General features: G+C 44.3%; 2 protein-coding genes across 4 annotated transcripts in view; one reads left to right on the forward strand and one right to left on the reverse strand.

Moving 5' to 3' along the window:
• HEATR4 (HEAT repeat containing 4) overlaps positions 1-19,823 on the reverse strand; it is a 58,878-nt gene that overhangs the window by 8,426 nt on the left and 30,629 nt on the right. For all 3 annotated transcript variants that reach the window (XM_056546474.1, XM_056546473.1, XM_056546475.1), the window contains 10 exons: positions 18,838-19,056; positions 17,214-17,339; positions 14,261-14,407; positions 11,685-11,845; positions 10,605-10,709; positions 6,511-6,629; positions 4,128-4,308; positions 3,651-3,720; positions 908-1,094; positions 706-784 (listed from right to left, as the gene is read on the reverse strand). In XM_056546474.1, the coding sequence (XP_056402449.1) occupies positions 706-784; positions 908-1,094; positions 3,651-3,720; positions 4,128-4,308; positions 6,511-6,629; positions 10,605-10,709; positions 11,685-11,845; positions 14,261-14,407; positions 17,214-17,339; positions 18,838-19,056 (1,394 nt within the window). The remainder of the gene's footprint in view (positions 1-705; positions 785-907; positions 1,095-3,650; positions 3,721-4,127; positions 4,309-6,510; positions 6,630-10,604; positions 10,710-11,684; positions 11,846-14,260; positions 14,408-17,213; positions 17,340-18,837; positions 19,057-19,823) is intronic.
• The window catches only part of LOC130295610 (acyl-coenzyme A thioesterase 1-like), a 28,538-nt gene continuing 24,861 nt past the window's right edge, over positions 16,147-19,823 (forward strand). Inside the window, exon 1 of the mRNA XM_056546482.1 lies at positions 16,147-16,224. The gene's annotated coding sequence lies outside the window, so the exon portion shown is untranslated. The remainder of the gene's footprint in view (positions 16,225-19,823) is intronic.

Here is a 19,823-nt window from a genome sequence, read left to right on the forward strand (position 1 = left end):
GGATTTCGCTGCGGATCCGCCGCTGAAGGACCTCTGTATTCTGCCTTTACATGTGCCTGCTTGGAGCGGCAATACGCCACTATGAGCAGACACAGTGCGATGTGCGAGTTGCCGCACGCATGCGCAGTATACTCGCACATTGCGGCAGCTCTCCGCCTAGCTCATTGAGCAGGGGGAGCGGCTGCGATGCGTGCGAGTACACCGTGCATGCGCAGTGACTCGCACAGTGTTTCCGTGTGTCTGCACGTAGCGGCAGAATACAGAGGGTCCTTCAGCGGCGGATCCGCAGCGTAAAGTACGCTGTGGATCCGGTCGTGTGAACGTACCCTATTGCTCCGTTCACACGTTGATAAACTCGCTGTGGGTTTCCCTCTGCGAGTTTCGCTACCATTCACTTTAATTGGTCCGTGCAGAATCTCAATAGTGGCAGATTTGCAGTTTGACCGTCGACTCGCGGCAAACCCTCTTTTAACTCTGCCTATGTGAACTTACCCTAAGGGTACATTCACACGAGCGGATCCACTCCTCAATGAGCTAGGCCGAGAGCTGCTGCGATGCGCGAGTATACTGCGCATGCGCGCGGCGACTCGCACATCGCACTGTGTCTGCTCGTAGTGGCATATTGCAGCTCTGAGCAGGCACATGTAAAGGCAGAAAACAGAGGGTCCTTCAGCGGCGAAATCCGCTGCGAAAATCCACGCTTACCTGATGCTTGACTTGTGACATCATATCCTGATTCCCATTATGTGCCAAGTTTAATGCGGTCAACGTATGTCTCACCTCACTATAAGGCAGAAAAGCAGGAAAATTATATATTTAACAAAAAAAAAGTTTTTAACAAAAAAAAAATGTGATTAATATGTAGCGTTAAGGTTTAAAAGTAGTTTAGTAAAGCCGTATGTCTCACCTGCGGACGAGCTCCTCGGACTCCAGTATCAATCTGTCTTGAAGTGCGTGTTGAATTTCAAAGTCACGCAAATTCAGTGATGCAATGCAGCGATAGGCTTCTATCCTTACCCCTGGCTCTTCAACCCGCATAGCCCACAACAGGAGTTCCTTCACCCGTGGTGTTAAATGCCCAATTTTACCTGAAGCTAGGAATAAAGTAGTACAATTATTAATGTATACGCTGCAACTATAGCACTAAAAATCCCTGTTAAAAAATAGTTAAAGTTCATAGGTAGTTGTAATTTGGCTCCATTCATTTCAATGTAACTGTGCTGCAGAACCACACCCAGCCTGGAGAAAGAGGGGGAGCGTTTTTTGATAGAAAGTAGCTGTGTTTCTCTATTTCTGGATAACCCCTTTAAGTTACTGTTGCCTTTCTGTCATCTCGAACCAGTCTGCCTATTCTCCTCTGACATAAACAAGGCATTTTTGTCCTCGCAACCGCCGCTCACTGGATATTTTCTCTTTTTCAGACCATTCTCTGTAAACCCTGAAGATGTTGTGTGTGAAAATCCCAGTAGATCGGCAATTACTAAAATACTTAGACCAGCCAGTCTGGGACCAACAACCATTCCACATTCAAAGTCACCTAAATCTACTTTCTTTCCCATTCTGATGCTCGGTTTGAACTTCAACAAGTTGTCTTGACCACTTCTACATGCCTAAATGCATTGTGTTGCTGCCATGTGTGATTGGCTGATTAGCTGCTTGTGTTACCAAACAATTGAACAGGTGTACTGAAGTGGCCAATGAGTGTAGTTTTGTGTTTGGCTGTTCCTCTGTTGTTCTTACTGGAAATATGCAATGAAATAGCCAACTGGGTGTTCCCAGTTTGAGGGGGGGGGGGGAGGGGGTGTTACTACGGTACATTGTTAGCTGCTGTCAGCTTTGAATGCATAGCCTCAGACAGTTTTAACTGCCTAAACTTAGGTCTTTTACCACAACCCTGGATTCATTAGTAAATAATAAGTTAATGTTAAAGGGGTACTTCGGCCCTAAGTCATCTTATCCCCTATCCAAAGGATAGGGGATAAGATGTCAGATTGCGGGGGTCCCGCCGCTGGGGACCCCTGCAATCTGTCATTCCGCACCCACCTATGTGAGCTCTCCGCAGCACTGGAGGCTCCGAGTGAGAAGTGTTACGACCACGGGGCTGGAGTATCGTGAGGTCACGTCTCCGCCCCGTGTGACGTCAAGGCCCGTCCCCTCTATGCAAGTCTATGTGCTGCGGGTACAGAATGACAGATTGTGGTGGTCCCCAGCGGTGGGACCCCCGCCATCAGACATCTTATCCCCTAACCTTTGGATAGGGGATAAGATGTCTTAGGGCCGGAGTACCCCTTTAAGCCTTACCTTATGGCCCACATTTAAAGGGGTTGTCCAGGATTAGAAAAATGTTGCTTCTTTTTTACAAAAACAGCACCACTCCTGTCCACAGGTTGTGTGTAGTACTGCAGCCCAGTCCCATTCACTTTTGGAGCTGAGCTGCAATACCAGACACAACCTGTAGACAGTAGTGGTGAAGTTTTTGCAAAAAAAAAAAAAAAAAACAACAACATTTTGCTAATACTGGAAACCCCTTCCCGCCCAGAACTTACGCATACATCCCAGTTGCCGACATGCATACGTCCTGGCGATATCTTGTAGGAGATTGCAGACGGGACCCGGCTGTCAATCACAGCCGGGGTCCCGCCGCAGCTGCCTGGACCGTGATCGAGCTGGTCTCTGCAGCATTAACCCCATAGATGCTGTGATTAATCCTGATCACGGAATCTATAGGGGGTTGACAGGGGGAGGGGTCTCCTCCTATTCAGCAATGGTGATCCTGCGAGCAACAGTGAAAACTCTCTAAAAGACCACCTTTTTGAGAAGACCACCCATGCGATTTTAAGTGGTCTTATCAGAGACGTTACACTGTATTTGCAATCCCAGCTGGCACCCTCCGCGATCTCCCATACGGGGCCCCTACTCTGCTCAGTTAGGATGCGTTTCAGACCCAGCAAGTCAGCTGGTCAAAACACACCCCCCTCCATTCATCGCTATGGGAGAGGCGGAGACACACAAACGCTGTGTCTCCGCCTCTCCCATAGAGATCAGATTGTGTGCTTCACACAAAGGAGCTGAGCCGGGGCCCCCTGCGTTCAGACACTTATCACCAATCCTGTGGTTCATTACAGCTGGGGCCCCTAACTTCTTCTCTTGGGGGCAAAATTGATACCTGAAATATATTATAGTGCAGTGTTTCCCATCCAGCATGCCTCCAGCTGTTGCAAAACTACAGTGGCTGTCCAGGCATGCTGGTAGTTTTGCAACAGCTGGAGGCACCCTGGTTGGGAAAAACTGTTGGGGGATGGGAACAAGATAGAATGTAAGACATTCCACAGACAGCGGGCATGGGCAGAACATGCCAGCACTAGGACCGCTCATGAGCTGTCTTCATAGATGACAATGCATTTCCGAGCAGATTCCGCAGAAAGAATTAACATGTCAATTCTTTATGCGGAGGACAGAATCGTAATTTCCGCGGCAGACATTTCTGCTGCGGATATTCCACAGTGTGTAGAATTCTATTGAAAACAGTGGGACTTGCTGCAGTGGAATTTCCAAGCTGAATCTTTCTATTTTTCTGCCGGATTCCGCTCGAAAATTTTGCCTTGTGAACAAGGACTTTATAGTGTGAACCTCTTTCTGGTACTACTAACCTTTGATTGCATGCGCTTTGATTTTCCATACTGGATCATTCCGAACTAGTTGATAGAGGCAATTCATGACCTAGAAGAACGCAGCGGGACACGGTAATAACTCTGCATAGTAGTTAAAAGGGTACTCCGCCAAAGACATCTTATCCCCTATCCAAATCGCCATCTCCCTGCTGCACCCAGCATTCATTTAGAGCATCAGGTGCTGCGCCGGAGGCTCTTGACGTCATGGCCACGCCCCCTCAATGCAAGTCGATGGGAGGGGTCGTGAGGGCCGTCATGCCCCCTCCCATAGACTTGCATTGAGGGGGCGTGGTCATGACATCACAAGCCTTCACCCCACATTGCCAGTCATCCGGATGTCTGGGGTTCACTCCATGCACCGGATTTCTGGGGTCCCGCAGCCGAGATCGCGGGGGTCCCCAGCAGCGGATAGGGGATAAGATCTGAAACCATTTTGATTCCATCCTCTATACTCACCATGTCATCTTTAATCTGAAGTAATCCGGCCGTCCGACAGGCCTGCCTGCGAACAGCTAAGAAGTCATCGTGAAAGCACTGCAGGAATCCGGGGAGCAGCTGGGCCGTCATGATTTGGAGGAACCCAATGAGAGTTAAGGCTTCTACCTTTTTCTTCCAGCTATCGCTCTCCAAGTGCTTTCTGGAAATAATATTCATATTATAATGCTAAACTATACAGTGATGCCTCAACTTATAATGGCCTCATGTTACAATAATTTCAGCATGCAATGGTCTTTTTTGGACCATTGTAACTTAAAGTGTACTTGTCAGATCCCACAAAAAAAAAAAAGTTATTCAGTCCCTTATCCTGACCATGTACATGTAATTTTTATGCCTCTATCACCTATATTTATTATAAAAAATACCTCTTTTCATTAGCTCACAGTGTTAGAAATCCTCTCAGGGGAAGGGGGCGTGTAGTGGTGGGAGGTGATTAGTGTGTGGTGGCAGGGGGCGTGTAGTGGTGGGAGGTGATTGGTATGTGGTGGGAGGGGGCGTTTCCCTCCCTTGTGGTGGTGGGAGGTGATTGGTGTGTGGTGGGAGGGGGCGTGTCCTTTCCTTGTGAAGGTGGGAGGTGATTGGTGTGTGGTGGGAGGGGGCGTGTCACTTCCTTGTGGTGGTGGGAGGTGATTGGTGTGTGGTGGTAGGGGGCATGTCCCTCCCTTGTGGTGGTGGGAGGTGATTGGTGTGTGGTGGGAGGGGGCGTGTCCCTCCCTTGTGGTGGTGGGAGGTGATTGGTGTGTCTGCTCATGCAGCCTTGTCCATGAGTCATCTCTTGTCCATGACTCATGGACAAGCCTGATGATGCTGCAGGACTGGTTAGTGTCCAAGTATGTATGCGGACCCCTAGTGGTGGGATTTTCAGGAGCCCTTTTTTTTATTAATAATGTTTTAAACAACAATATTACAAAAGATTTTTAATTTAACAACATATAAAATGTTTTTGGATCTGACAGCGCCCATATAAAACCTTACTCAATGTTCAATGCTACGGACTTGGGATGTCCATTATTTTAAGAACGACTACAAGAACCGATACTTTTTTTTAAGTACTCACTGATATTTTAATACAGATACTTGTTTTAAATGTGACCTGACAATTTTTTATTTATTTTTTATTGGAAAAATTGGGTGTTTTCAATTTTTATTAGGTGAATGTTTTTTTTTATATAACCCCCCCCCCCCCCCAAAAAAAAAAACCCACTTTTTTTTATTCCCCCCAAGGGGGGCACTTTGTACTACCTGTTGCCTAGCTTTTTCAGTCTCCTGACATATAGGCCCTGATTTACTAAGAGTGGAGTATAGTTTTCTTTATGTTTTTTTTTCCCCACAGTATTTACTAATGTTTCCCTAAATGTTGCACTTTTCCCTACATTTTGCCACCACATTTTCTGTGAAAACCTTAGTAAATATGTTGTGATTTTTAGAAAATGTCAGGAACATGCCCCTTTTTCAGAGACCATGCCCCCTTTCCTCAACGGCCATGCCCCTTTTTTGGGGTTTTCTCAGTAAAATAGAGAGTTGGTTGGATTTTCTTTTTTTTTTTTTTATTCCGGTGCAAATTCTTACGCACAACCCGACAAAACAGGTAGGTTTACAATAGTAAATCAGGGCCATAGTCTCTACAGGAGACTGGGAAAGCTGGGTGACAGTTATGTGTTATTTTGGTATGTGGGGGGAGGGACAGGGAAATTACCTGCTGGGACTCACCTCCTGCATTCTTCGTCCTCTGCTCTGGGCAGGTGCAGTGATGTCACTCAGCCTGCGCCAGGGCAGAGGACAGAAAATAAAAATTCTAAATGACATTACAAATGAATGATTGCTCACACATCATACCTAGGGAACCTAGTACAAGCAAAATCACATAGAAAAAAAAAACCTAAAACATTCCAAAGGGCCAAATGGATTGGGTAATGTGGTGCAGTAGAGTTTCAGGCCATCTATTTTAGTAGTAAATCTTAAATAAATATTAGTTTTTTTTATGCAAATTTGTTGCCACGTTTGTAGGGTTTAGATTTTGGTTGGTTTTGCTGATTTTTCCAGCGCATTATGTCGCATGCCGGTTCAGCTCTGCAGACATGTCGAAAACAGTGTGTGCCAACCCCCACCCCCCAACCACCAAAAAAAAAAAAAACTGTCGGAAAGAGCTTAGTAAATGAGGGCCACTGTGTCAGTTTATTTACTTTAGAGGAGTCATCTTAGTCTTTTATTGTTCACTTTTATACCCAACATTTTCTATAGACAATACAAAAATACCCCGCTCTGTAGGAAGATAACACAAAGTGACATTTGTGCTCAGCTTATGATATGAAGACATTGTTTAGATGTACAAAGTTCCAACCTTATCTGGTCATGTACTTCCTTCCCCTGATCCAGCTTGCCCAGTGCCTTGGCGGCTGCCCCTCGTACAGCAGGGCTCCAGTCATTCCACATCAGATGGCTTAGTTTGTCTTTCACTCCCTACACGGAGAAAATTTGTAAGTAACTTGTCACTATTTGCTGCACACACAAACTGAAAGCAATTTGGCTATGTAGGCCCCATTATTTGATTAAAAGCTTTAAAATGACATTAAAGGGTACCTCTCATCAAATAAACTTTTGATATATTTTAGATTAATGAATGTTGAATAACTTTCCAATAGCATGTTAATGAAAAATATGCTTCTTTCTATTGTATTTTTCCCGATCAGTCCTGTCAGCAAGCATTTCTGACTCATGCTGGAGTCTTAAACACTCAGAGCTGCCAGCCTGCTTTGTTCACAGCCAAACAGGCTGTGAACAAAGCAGGCTGGCAGCTCTGAGTGTTCTCCTTTGTGAACAAAGCAGACTGGCAGCTCGTAGTGTTTAGGACTCCAGCATCAGTCTGAAATGCTTGCTGCCAGGACTGGTAGGGAGACCCCTAGTGGTCATTTCTTCAAAGTGGAAAATTAAATAGAAAGAAGCATATTTTTTAATAACATGCAATTGTAAAGTTATTCTGCATACATTAATCTATAATATATCAAAAGTTTTTTTGATGAGAGGTACCCTTTAACATGAGATATGCACCAGATATAAACAAGGATACAGCTCCATTTAAAGGGCTGTGTTCCCATACTGTATTTTAGGCTGCTTTAAAACCATACACAGCTGAAAATACCATCCAAAAATATGGACCAAACAACTAAGAACCAAGTTCTTTGTAATAATCACCAAAGTACCCACGAAAAGAGAGGGAAGTTCTATGTAAGGCTCAGTTCACACGCTGTGTTCTAAGCCTCATTTTGAGACTCTATCAATGTCTATTTTTAGCCATGTTGTTTTTTGTTAGCTTTTTATGTTTGCTTTTGGGCAGTTTTTCTGGCAATTTTTTTTTTTGTACCTGTTGTTAACAAAAACTTTTTATATAATGTAGATAATACCATTATATGTATATTTGTAATATACATTGGTTTAAAAAAGTGTATGAACAAAAGCACAGAGAAGAACAGAATCACGACAGCACCACAATGGACAGTATGACACAATGTCAACAGAACTCCGCGGGACGGACCTGGTCCTCGGTAAATTGGGTGCAGCAAATATAGATGTAAGAAGCAGGCACTGTGAGAATAAAGAAGCCACACTCTCCGGTCTCGGGAAACAGCGTTGCTTTTATTCAGAACGTCACGGCAAACAACGATATGGCACATGGGAATCCGAACAGCACCAGGTCAGAAAAACTGGGGCGTGTAGTGTGCAGGGGCGTGTGCAGTGGCGACGAATTGTTTCACGTCAATCAATGACGCTTCATCCGGCCTCACTGCAAGAGGCTGTTCCCTGGTTCTTAATATAGGTGTGTAAGTGCAATAATCCATAGCAACCTAATCAAAAGCCGTAACTAAGGCTCCATTCACATCTTGTTTTTGCAAAACGGTCCCCGTATCAGTTTTTTTGTAAAAAAAAAAAAGTGCATCTCAAAACCGGACCGAACCGTATACAATCGTGTACAACCATATATATCTATGTACGGTTTTAAACCGTATACGGTTTGAAAATGGATGTCCAGTTGCATACGGTTTAATACGTTTTTTGAAAGTAAAAAAAAAATAGATACGGTTTTATGTTTGTCCTTAATTAAATAAAGTTCTTCTTGTTCTATTTGTGGGAAGAACTTTCGGCGTGCGCTGCGCATGTGCAAACTGCAAAATCGTATTGTGCAAACCAGATGGAACCGTACGCACATACGGTACAGTACGGTTCCCATAGACCACCATTTCACCGGGACATAAAACCATAATAGACTACGGTTTTGAGTAAGGAAAAAAAACGGATAAAACCATAAATTATGCAAAACGTACACAACCGGATGCTACGGTTGGCATATGGTTTTCTATGAAATGTCTATACATACGGTTTGCAATACGGTTTCATACAGTTTTTTCACTGAAACCGGATACGGGAACCGTATTGCAAAAACGAGATGTGAATGCAGCCTAACAGTGCAAATAATATATACAAACTATATAAACTAGTCAGACAGGGAACTTGCTACATGTGCAATATCTTTAGGACGTTCATTAAAATTGTGACAGATCGCTGCACTCGTTTAACCCCAAAGCCCTGCAAGTAATCAGTTGGTTGACTTGAGTCATGTCAAGCAATTGATTACTTGCAGATGCACCATCATAGTCTACATCATAGTCTATTTTCTGTTCCTGTGGAAGATTTTTATGTGGGGAAAACTATTAGACCCCTCTTCCAGGGGATCAGGGAACACTGAAGACTGAAAAAGTAGGCACATGTTTTATATCTCACATAAAAGAGTGTCATAGCAGCAGTCCTGCTGAATTTAAGTTTGCGGGATTGGAAAGTGTATTTTCAAGTGTATTTGGCATTAATTGCGGCACTCGTCTTCTCCAACAAGAAGCCAAATGGATAATCCGTTTGGATGCAACAGGCACGTTGGGGTTAAACGAGTGCAGTGATCTGTCAATTTTTATGAACGTCCTATAGATGTTGCACATGTAGCAAGTTCCCTGTGATTACGGCTTTTGATTAGGTTGATATGGGTTATTGCACTTACTCACCTATATTAAGAACCAGGGAACAGCCTCTTGCAGTGATGCCGGATGAAGCGTCATTGATTGACGCTAAATGATTCATCGCCACTGCACACGCCCCTGCACGCTCCGCGCCCCAGTTTTTCTGACCTGCTGCTGTTCAGATTCCCATGTGCCATATAGTTGTATGCCGTGATGTTCTGAATAAAAGCAACACTGTTTCCCGGTCCGGTGAGTGCGGCTTCTTTTATTCTCTCAGTGCCTAAAAAATGTGCATATTTTTGGGTGAAAAAATGCTGTCCCTGCAGCTATTGCCTGGCAGGACAAACAAGGCTCTAAGCAGGCTCCTGGCTTGTCAATCATCCTGCTGTGTGAGCCGGTGGCATGTTACAGAACCTCACTGTACAGAGCCCTGCTTTTCCTCAGTCTACAGAGCCCTGCTTGTCCTCAGTGTACAGAGCCCTGCTTGTCCTCAGTGTACAGAGCCCTGCTTGTCCTCAGTGTACAGAGCCCTGCTTGTCCTCACTGCACAAAGCCCTGCTTGTCCTCGGTGTATAGAGCCCTGCTTGTCCTCAGTGTACAGAGCCCTGCTTGTCCTCACTGCACAGAGCCCTGCTCGTCCTTGGTGTACAGAGCCTCGCTTGTCCTCGGTGTACAGAGCCGGCTTGTCCTCAGTGTACAGAGCCCGGCTTGTCCTCAGTGTACAGAGCCCGGCTTGTCCTCAGTGTACAGAGCCCCGCTTGTCCTCAGTGTACAGAGCCCCGCCTGTCCTCGGTGTACAGAGCCCCGCCTGTCCTCGGTGTACAGAGCCCCGCTTGTCCTCGGTGTACAGAGCCCCGCTTGTCCTCGGTGTACAGAGCCCCGCTTGTCCTCGGTGTACAGAGCCCCGTTTGTCCTCGGTGTGCAGAGCCCCGCTTGTCCTCGGTGTACAGAGCCCCGCTTGTCCTCGGTGTACAGAGCCCCGCTTGTCCTCGGTGTACAGAGCCCCGCTTGTCCTCGGTGCACAGAGCCCCGCTTGTCCTCGGTGCACAGATCCCCGCTTGTCCTCGGTGCACAGGGCCCCGCTTGTCCTCGGTGCACAGGGCCCCGCTTGTCCTCGGTGCACAGAGCCCTGCTTGTCCTCGGTGTACAGAGCCCTGCTTGTCCTCAGTGTACAGAGCCCTGCTTGTCCTCAGTGCACAGGGCCCTGCTTGTCCTCAGTGTACAGAGTCCTGCTTGTCCTGCCCTCACTTCCTGTATTTGGACTCCTCATAGAGACACACAATGCATGTTACAAATATACATATAATGGTATTATCTACATTATTTAAAATGTTTTTGTTAACAGGTACACTTTAATACATGTGTGAACAAACAATAGAACTCAAATAGGAACAATAATTAATTAATTGAATTTCTGGCTAAGAAAGCTTACTTGGCTTATGTTCCCATGCAGGGTAGATAGCGCTTTGCAGGACATAACTCTTTCTCCCCAGTTGCCACTGTTTAGTGCTTCCCCCAGCATGGCGTGGATCAGTTTCTAACGGATCAGGATAAAGAACCACATACAGAAGAATGAAAATGTCCTAACAATCCAAAAGATACACTTCTACACACTATAAAGCCAGAGAAAAAAAAATAGGTGTGAGTAATAGTGTTGGGATCATATCAGACAGTGCAGGGACACCCAGTTGGCTATTTAGTGATGTTTCTAGAAAGAATAATAGCTGAAGGACACAAAAAGGACACTATAAGAAAAGATGTTCCAGAATTTTTATTTCATGTATTTACTAAAACAGGCAGGTCAGGAGGGGCCACGGGTCTTTTTTAAAATGTTACGTTCATTTGGAGTGATATTTACAAACTCCATCAGTTAAAGGGCTATGCTAGAGGGGATAAGTGTCTGATCGCCGGGGTTCACCGTAAAGAATGAATGAAGGCCGCGCCAAATGTTCATGTGTAAGGGGCGGTCAGGAGAGACAACCGCCGGCCAAACAGTTATTGAAAATATATGGTCACCTTGAGAGAGCTGCTACACAGGGTGTCTTCTTATTTGAAAGATTGGGCAAAAAATGTGTGTGTGTGTGTGGGGGGGGGGGGGTGTCTTGTTCGACCGCTACTGTATTGGAATTGCAGAAAGACTTTGATATGCCAGCATATACACAGGACTTTTAATTCTGGTTAACTTGCAAAGGGACAACGTGTTTCGGCACAAACTCGCGCTTCCTCATGTCCACAAGAAATAAATTATGGCGTCCTGGTCAAGCTCCCTGTGTAGCGGCACAGGGAGCCTAACCAGGACCCCATAATTCATTTATTGTGGACCTGAGGAAGGCGCGAGTACTGATTACCTGACATAGGGGTCCACAGACACACAAAAAGATATTTGGTGGTCTCAGAACTAATACAGACAGGTAAGCGATGTTTTATGCTTCTGCAGCATTTTTATATTATTTACCTGATGTCAGAGTATACCTTTAATATTTTGACCCTGTCTTTGAAACATATTACTTACTGTGTGTTTACTTAGTTCATGTAGTATATAAAGTGCCTGCCTCTCTGTTTCTTTGTTGGTTGCTGCAAACATCTGATCGAGGATCCGCTTTATGACAAGATAACTGTGATTACCTTCCAAAGCAAGACACTGAGCAGCAGCCCAGCTATCTGCATCTGTCCCTGGAAACAAAAATATACACAATCCTTTGGTCAATATATAAGAATAGGTCGGGTGACAGAAACAACCTTACTAAACTTACTAATATAATGGTATTACCCAAAGTGAACAGATCCACCTTCTTCTTCCTGTAAGCTGTGACATCACATCACATTCCTCCTCCCCTAATATCAGCATTGGACTGCAGTGAAGTGTAGATAAGGCAGATGTGGGCCCTGTTCTTAGCTGTCATCAAGTTTATAAGCTGTGGGTCCGTGCATCTCCGGCCTGACACTGCTGTGACTGAGAACAGGCTCCCAGCTGCATTATCTAATCGGTTATGGAGCTAATGAGCTGTAAAACCAGCTCTCTCATTTACATTACTGCTGTCCCGTGCTGACACTAGAGGGGGGAGGGGAGATGGGGCTCTGCTCAGGCTGTAACATGACATCAAAGCTTACAGCAGTGTTTCCCAACCAGGGTGCCTCCAGTTGTGGTAAACTACAACTCCCAGCATGCCCGGACAGCCTTTGGCTGTCCGGGCATGTTGGGAATTGTAGTTTGGCCACAGCTGGAAGCACCCTGTTTGGGAAACACTGGCTTACAGGAACAAAGGGGTGGTCAATAGCTTAATGGCTGACTAGATAATGCAGCTGGGAGTCCGTTTTCAATCACAGCTGTTTCAAGCAGGAGCATCACGGACCCACAGCTTATAAACTTGATGACAGCTGAGAACAGAGCTCCCATAAGTTGCTTTATTATACATTTTGAAAACAGACACCCCTCTATCTATACAAATACATTAGGGCAAGGGTGCACATACCATAGTGGTAGACCATGTAGCTGTTATGGGGCCCTTGGAGAGAGGGAGCCCCGCCCTGGTTGGTCACATTTTCTTTTTCTATTGGTAAGAAACTGTGCAGAACTCCTCTCTCCTGGTAACTGCACTGTCATCAAAAAGTCAAGGGTGGTATTGACCAATTAATCATGTTAAGTAAGGGGAAATATTCACCAGACCTTCCGTCTGGGGGACAAAATAAGATCCCATCCTCGTCGCCAATGTTAAAGCGTACCCGTCAGATCCAACAAAATTTTTTTTTTTTAAATATATCACTCAGTACCTAATCCTGACCATGTACATCTAATTTTTATGTGTCTAGCACCTTTATTTATTTATTTTATTACACTTTTAATTTAGCTCACTAGTCTGAATTCCTCTCAAAGGGAGGGGGCGTGGCCTCACTGTGCAGGTCTCCGCCCCCTCCCTCAGTATGCTGTCTGCTCACATCTCCCCTAGCATTAGCAAAACTACAACTCCCAGCTTGTCCTCACTGATAGTAGCGGGACACAAGCTGATAGTGGGAGGATTTTTCCTCTAGCTGTGAGCCCTGCGCTCACAGCTGTCAATCAAGGAAGTGTGTCCATGACATAGGCGATGACGCATGGACACAGCAGGACTAGTATGTGTCCAAGCAGGCAGGGGGGCAGTTGTTTGACTGGCTTTTTCAGTATGAAATACTGAAAATTTTCTAATGAAAGCAATTGCAAAATCTATTGGTTATACATGCTTTACAACATATCAAAAGTTTTTGTATATGACAGTGCCCATTTATTATTTGCTATGGGGCGCCCTTTTATAAATGTATGCCACTGCATTAGGGTGAGATATAAGGATAAATGTTGTTTGTGGGGGATTCATGAAACGTACCATTACCATGAATGTCACAATATGGCTGTGATGAAACAGAAACCCTGTTGGTGCCCAGTAGAGATGAGCGAATTTACAGTAAATTCGATTCGTCACAAACTTCTCGGCTCGGCAGTTGATGACTTTTCCTGCATAAATTAGTTCAGCTTTCAGGTGCTCCGGTGGGCTGGAAAAGGTGGATACAGTCCTAGGAAAGAGTCTCATAGGACTGTATCCACCTTTTCCAGCCCACGGGAGCACCTGAAAGCTGAACTAATTTATTCAGGATAAGTCATCAACTGCCGAGCCGAGAAGTTCGTGATGAATCGAATTTACTGTAAATTCTCTCATCTCTAGTGCCCAGCTTGGAGCATTCTTTTAACATAAAAAAACTGTAAACTCATGATGCAGGTAATAAGATACACCTGCAGTTTTTATGTGTTTGATGGGCATTTGGTGTGGTAGGGGCATGGCATAATTTTTTTTATGTGCACCACCATGAATGTTCCTCTGCTTTCAGCAAAAGTTGGGAAGTATGCAGTAGGTATTGATGGAGACAGAAGCAACAAGAGACAATGATGTGACAATTTATTCAATAAATATCATGCTAAACTTCAATAACTAGGGAGTTTGTCTTTCACCTGAATGAATCTATGCATTAAAACATTTGCGCTACAGTCATAAAAAGGACAAAACTGAGTGTTTATATTCCACTATAAATAAAATAAAGAGAAAAAATTAAGTATAATACCGCTTTCGAGGGACTTGAACATGATCTTCCTTGCTTCCTCATTTACTTCCCGCATAAAATACTGACACAGGGCAGCTGCCATCTTTACAAGATCATCCTCCTCTTGCAGTGCGCTGGAGACTAGATTTAGTATTTCTGGAGGAAATGCTGGCAAAGCCAATGACTCATTAAATTTTATATTTAAAGAGAACCTGTCACCAAATTAAACGTTTAATATATTGTTCCTTATGTCATTATGAGACACTTTGCTATTTACTTGTTGTTAAAATTCTCAACCTTTTATATGTTTTTAATGTGATTGAAAAAAAGGCCACTAGGTGGCTCTGTTCTGTTACCTGCCGCAAGTCAAACAGTTAGTTTGGTCTCCTCCCGCCCAGGCAGGAGACCAAACGCAGGAAGTGCGTGCAGGACATGATGAAGCACAGCTCTCACAGGCTTCAGTGACATCCCCCTGCTGGGGAACGCCCACTTTCCCCTGCCGGGAGCTCACACAATGTGAGCAAGAAGAAATTTATGATACAGAGCTTTTTAAAGCTCGGAAATTTTTGTTTAAGGCCAGGAGGAGTGTTAGGAGTAGCTAAGGAATATAATCTGAGTTAGTTTAGAAAATATGGTGTGATGACAGGTACTCTTTTTAAAAGGTTCATATCACAATTAAATATTTTATTGTTTCATTTGAATTATTTGTAATAAAAAAATAAAAAAAAACTGTGTCTAGACATTCCTGTTACAGATATATCAGCCACCAAACATTAGTGGAGCAGTACTCGTTGCACGCTAAGTTATTGGTAAAGCGCACCATAGAATGTATGTACAGGAGCAGGGACTCTTGTTAAAGTCTGAACCCCTGCATTAGGTACAATACTGAGTGGTGGTGCTGTATGCATTGCTGTTCACTTAAAGGGGTACTCTACTGCCCCAGCGTTTGGAAAATGTTGTTCCGAACGCAGGGTGCGGGCTGCGGGGATCGTGACATCGCGGCCATGCGCCTCGTGATGTCACACTACACCCCCTCAATGAAAGTCTAAGGAACGGGGCGTGGTAGCCACGCCCCCTCCCATAGACTTCCATTGAGGGTGTGTGGCCATGACATCCCAAATCCTGCACCCAGCGTTCGGAACAAAATGTTCTAAATGCTGGGGCAGTGGAGTACCCCGTTAACATTTACTGGGCTGGGTGGCAACTATCACTCCTTAAAAAAACTGTGTCTGAGGAAGAGGACGGAGTGTCCTTGAAACGCGTCACATGTCAAATAAAAGATTTCAAAAGAATACCTAACTCGGTTGTGGACAGCGCTAAAAATCCCTTCTATCTGTGCACCCAAAAAGTGCATAATCTTCTCTTCATTTTTCACAGGCCTTTTCAAAAATGAAAGAAGCGATCTGATTGGTTGCTATGGGCAACTCAGCAACTTTTCCTCTGAACAGGTTTTGATAAGTCTCCCCCGATGTTCTTTGGGGCCCCCTTAGGCATCAGGGCCCCGATGCGACTGCTTCCTCTGCTAACTCTATAGTTACGCCCCTGGTCTTAGGTTACAAAGGCCCTTTTTTCTTTGTGGCCCTCAGGAGCAGGACATGATGGGCCACTAGATGCTTATACATACAACTACCCTAGAGAGATAATATTTAGAGCAAACTAATCTGATAACATACACAGCAGCTGTTACTGGGATGTTCATATGAACTACTACTTTGGGCATAATGGGGTCAATTTATCAAAACCTGTCCAGAGGAAAAGTTGCCCAGTTGCCCAGAGCAACCAATCAGCTTGCCTCTTTCGTTTTTAACAAGTCATCTGATTGGTTGCTATGGGCAACTGGGCACCTTTTCCTCTGCAATGGTTTTGATAAATCTCCCCATTGATGTGCTTGCTCCTATAGGCAACAGAAAAAAGTGTCTCTAGCTATGTGTGACATGACATCAAACAGGGTTGCAGCTAGGGAGTGCGCCATTAATCCATCAATGGTAAAATTATATGATGTTCAAAAACGGGCAACTACATGGGACACTGTTTAGCCCTAATACCAGGGGTCAAGTCCTGGAAAAAAAGTGTGGGAACTCACCCAGGAATTCCATTCAAGGGCTGGTCCTGCTGGAATCCTGCTAATGGGAACAGTGTCACTACTGTGGAAAAAGTGCAGGAACTCCGTTCCCAAGCGTTCCTGCAGGATTTGAATCCTGACTAACACATCTTCAGCACTTGTTAGGGCTCAGGAGTCATGTGTTGGTGCCTGTTTTTATGCTGTGATCGAAAATAAAGATTGGTACTATTTGACTTTAGTGCTGGATCAACACAGTACCTCTTTGGCTGGAGTATTAAGATATAGGAATATGGCAGCAAACCAAATTGGGGTAGTTTGTGAAGGAAAACCTAGCTTTGTTTTTGATCAGCAAACCCGAAGAGGAAGGATAACTTGTATGGCAAATGTGCAAGATCGCTAAATACAAAGCTTTTCTAGTCTAAAAAACAATTGCATTCAAAAGCATAGGCTGAAGTGCCTAAAGGGGTACTCCAGAAAGTTAAACAGATTTGTGAATTACTTCTATTTACAAATCTTAATCCTTCCTTCCAACTTATCAGCTGATGTATGCTCCAGAGGAAATTCTTTTCTTTTTGAACTTCTTTTTCTATCGGACCACAGTGCTCTCTGCTGACATCCCAGTCCATGTCAGGAACTGTCCAGAGCAGGAGAGGTTTGCTATGGGGATTTGCTCCGGCTTCAGAGAGTTCCTGACATGGACAGAGATGTCAGCAGAGAGCACTGTGGTCAGACAGAAAATAAATTCTAAAAGAAATACAACTTCATACAGCAGCTGATAAGTATTGGAAGGATTAAGATTTTTAAATAGACGTAATTTACAAATCTGTTTAACTTTCTAGCACCAGTTGACATAAAAAAATAATATTTTCCATCGGAGTATCCCTTCAATGTTTGTGGTTTCTCTGTACTCACCAATCTGTCGGAGCGCTTCAATGGCTGAAGAAGCGATGGTTATGAGAGCTGAGATTTTATGGCTGTTGTGTATATTACCAAGATCTCTTGTAAGCTGCTCCAGGGTGGCATCTTTCCAATGTACACCTTAAATAACCAATATATATATATATATATATATATATATATATATATATATATATATATGCAAAATGTAAGCAATTTTATCAATTTCAGTTTGTTTGATTACAATTCCCACACTTACTTTATGATATTATAAAGACTTCAATGAAAAGTTAAAACGTTGCTATCACATGTGGGTGAAGAACACATACCATTGTTTTTTGTTTTTTGCACATATAAAGAGTTGTCCAGCACCAGGCGCTTCCTCTATTATTTAGCTTTTATTCAGTCTTCATAAAATCATACATCGGTGAATGATACCCTCACTTGAACCATATGCAGCCCAAAATAAGCCGCGGCCACTAGTGCTGGTGATTCTCTGATGATTATGGAATGCACCTGCTGCTGCCTTAAAGGGGTACTTTAATGCTCCAGCATTCGGAAAATTTTATTCCAAACCCTGAGTGCGGGCTGAGGGGTTTGTGACGTCACAGCCACGTCCCCTCATGACGTAATGCCCCGCCCCCTCGATGCAAGTCTATGGGAGGGGGTGTGGCGGCCGCCATGCCACCTCCCATAGACTTACATTGAGGGGGCGTGGCGTGACATCACAAGCCCCGCAGCCCACACCCAGCATTTGGAACAAAATGTTCCGAATGTTGGGGCAGCGGAGTACCCCTTTAAGCGGTACCTCCAGGACCCCCCTGCAATGATCAGCTAATGCAGCCCTAGCCGTGGCCTCTAGTTGGAAGTTGCTGGAATATGATAAAGTGAATGACAGATGTAAAGTGGTTGTCTCACAATGTCAACACTTTATTTTAATTGAAGCAGATTCCCTTAGGCCCGGCTTCTCTTACCCACAGATGTCACCAGAAGAAAAGCATCTGGGCCTATATTTGGAGAAACAAAACTGTATATGCAGAATATAGGGGCTCAAACTAAAGGTCCAGAACAGGGGACCATCGCCATGAAGTCTGCTGTCCTATTGGCCTAATTAAGAAAAAAAATAACTACAAAAAAAACACATTATTTAGGTTTGTGAAAGGGGAGAGCCCTAAAAAAATTGTTTTTTTTGTTCTTGTTTTTAGCTTAATTGGGCCAATTGGACAGATAACTTCATCGCAGTGGTCTCCTCTTCTGGACATCCAGTATGTGTTGCTCTGGTAGAATACAATTGTATATACAGTTTTGAGCCCAGATGGCTTTGTTAGGGTGTATTGACGTACAATATTCTGCAAATACAGTATTTGATGTACAGGATTTGAAGTTGCAGAATTTATGCTGAAGTAAACTAAATGACTGAACACAGCATCAAATCAAATATGCGCAGGATACTGTAGGTGTGCACACTGCATCAATCTACTCTTTTGAGGTTATAATCTTTGAGGAGGCCCTAGAAATGTTAAATGGCCCATCATTAAAAGCTTAATACCAGCACAGATTAAGTATGCCAATATAAATTCTGTTATTACTTGCATTAGATATGGTCCAGTATTATTACAGCATTATATACTGTACTTACTTAACAACCAGGCACTTCTCCATTGAGTCACAATATTCTGCAGAACCTGTTTCTTAGTTAATGGACCAGGCTTTATATCCTTAGGCTCTGTGTCTCCGTCGCTAAGCACATTTGTTGACGTCTCTTTCTGCGGGCTTCGTTCTTTCTTATCCAGAGCCACTGTTGGAAGGGCCACCCAACGAAGGGCTCCTCTTTTAGGTCTCCAAGGCCGCTCAATATCTAATAAGCAAATATAGTTGAGTGGGCTTGTACTTTTTGATCAAAAATGTATACTAACAACCTGTTAGTTTTTGATATTATGCTGAGAAGCAATCAGATCATTATACAAGATTGTAGATGTGCACCATGTCTGTTTTTCTACCCGAATTCACACTGTGATTTCTATCCCCTCTTTTTTTTGTTTGAACATGTTGTCTGCACTCTTCCCCACCCCCTCAGCCCAACCCTATATAAGTAGTAGTTAGCTACACATGGGTCATTTCTTTCCTAGCAGCCTCCCAGTCTGACTGGGAGAGCATGGTAAGTGAGCTATTACATCCCTGTTCACACTGGTGTGGTGCTGTGCGGTGTCCGTTGCTGCCGTGGCGCTGTGTCTGCGGGGGGGTGCGGCCCATAGACTGGTTTGAGTGGCATTGGGGCCGCTCTGCCGGTGGGTCGTTCCCCCCCCCCCCCCTGTGGGCATTGGTGTCGCGGCGGTGGTGGTCGCCGCTCGGTGCTGCGCCATTTTATGCTAGGGACGTTAGGGACCCACTCTAAATAGGTGGCCTTGACGTGGCGAGTGGGCTTGTACTTTTTGATCAAAAATGTATACTAACAACCTGTTAGTTTTTGATATTATGCTGAGAAGCAATCAGATCATTATACAAGATTGTAGATGTGCACCATGTCTGTTTTTCTACCCGAATTCACATAGTTGAGAAAAAATAAGTACAGTGGAAACTCACAAGAACACCACCCCTTGAGAACATCACCCCTTGAGAACATCA

The sequence above is a fragment of the Hyla sarda genome, chromosome 11 (assembly GCF_029499605.1).
Source record: "Hyla sarda isolate aHylSar1 chromosome 11, aHylSar1.hap1, whole genome shotgun sequence".
NCBI classification, from domain to species: Eukaryota; Metazoa; Chordata; class Amphibia; order Anura; family Hylidae; genus Hyla; species Hyla sarda.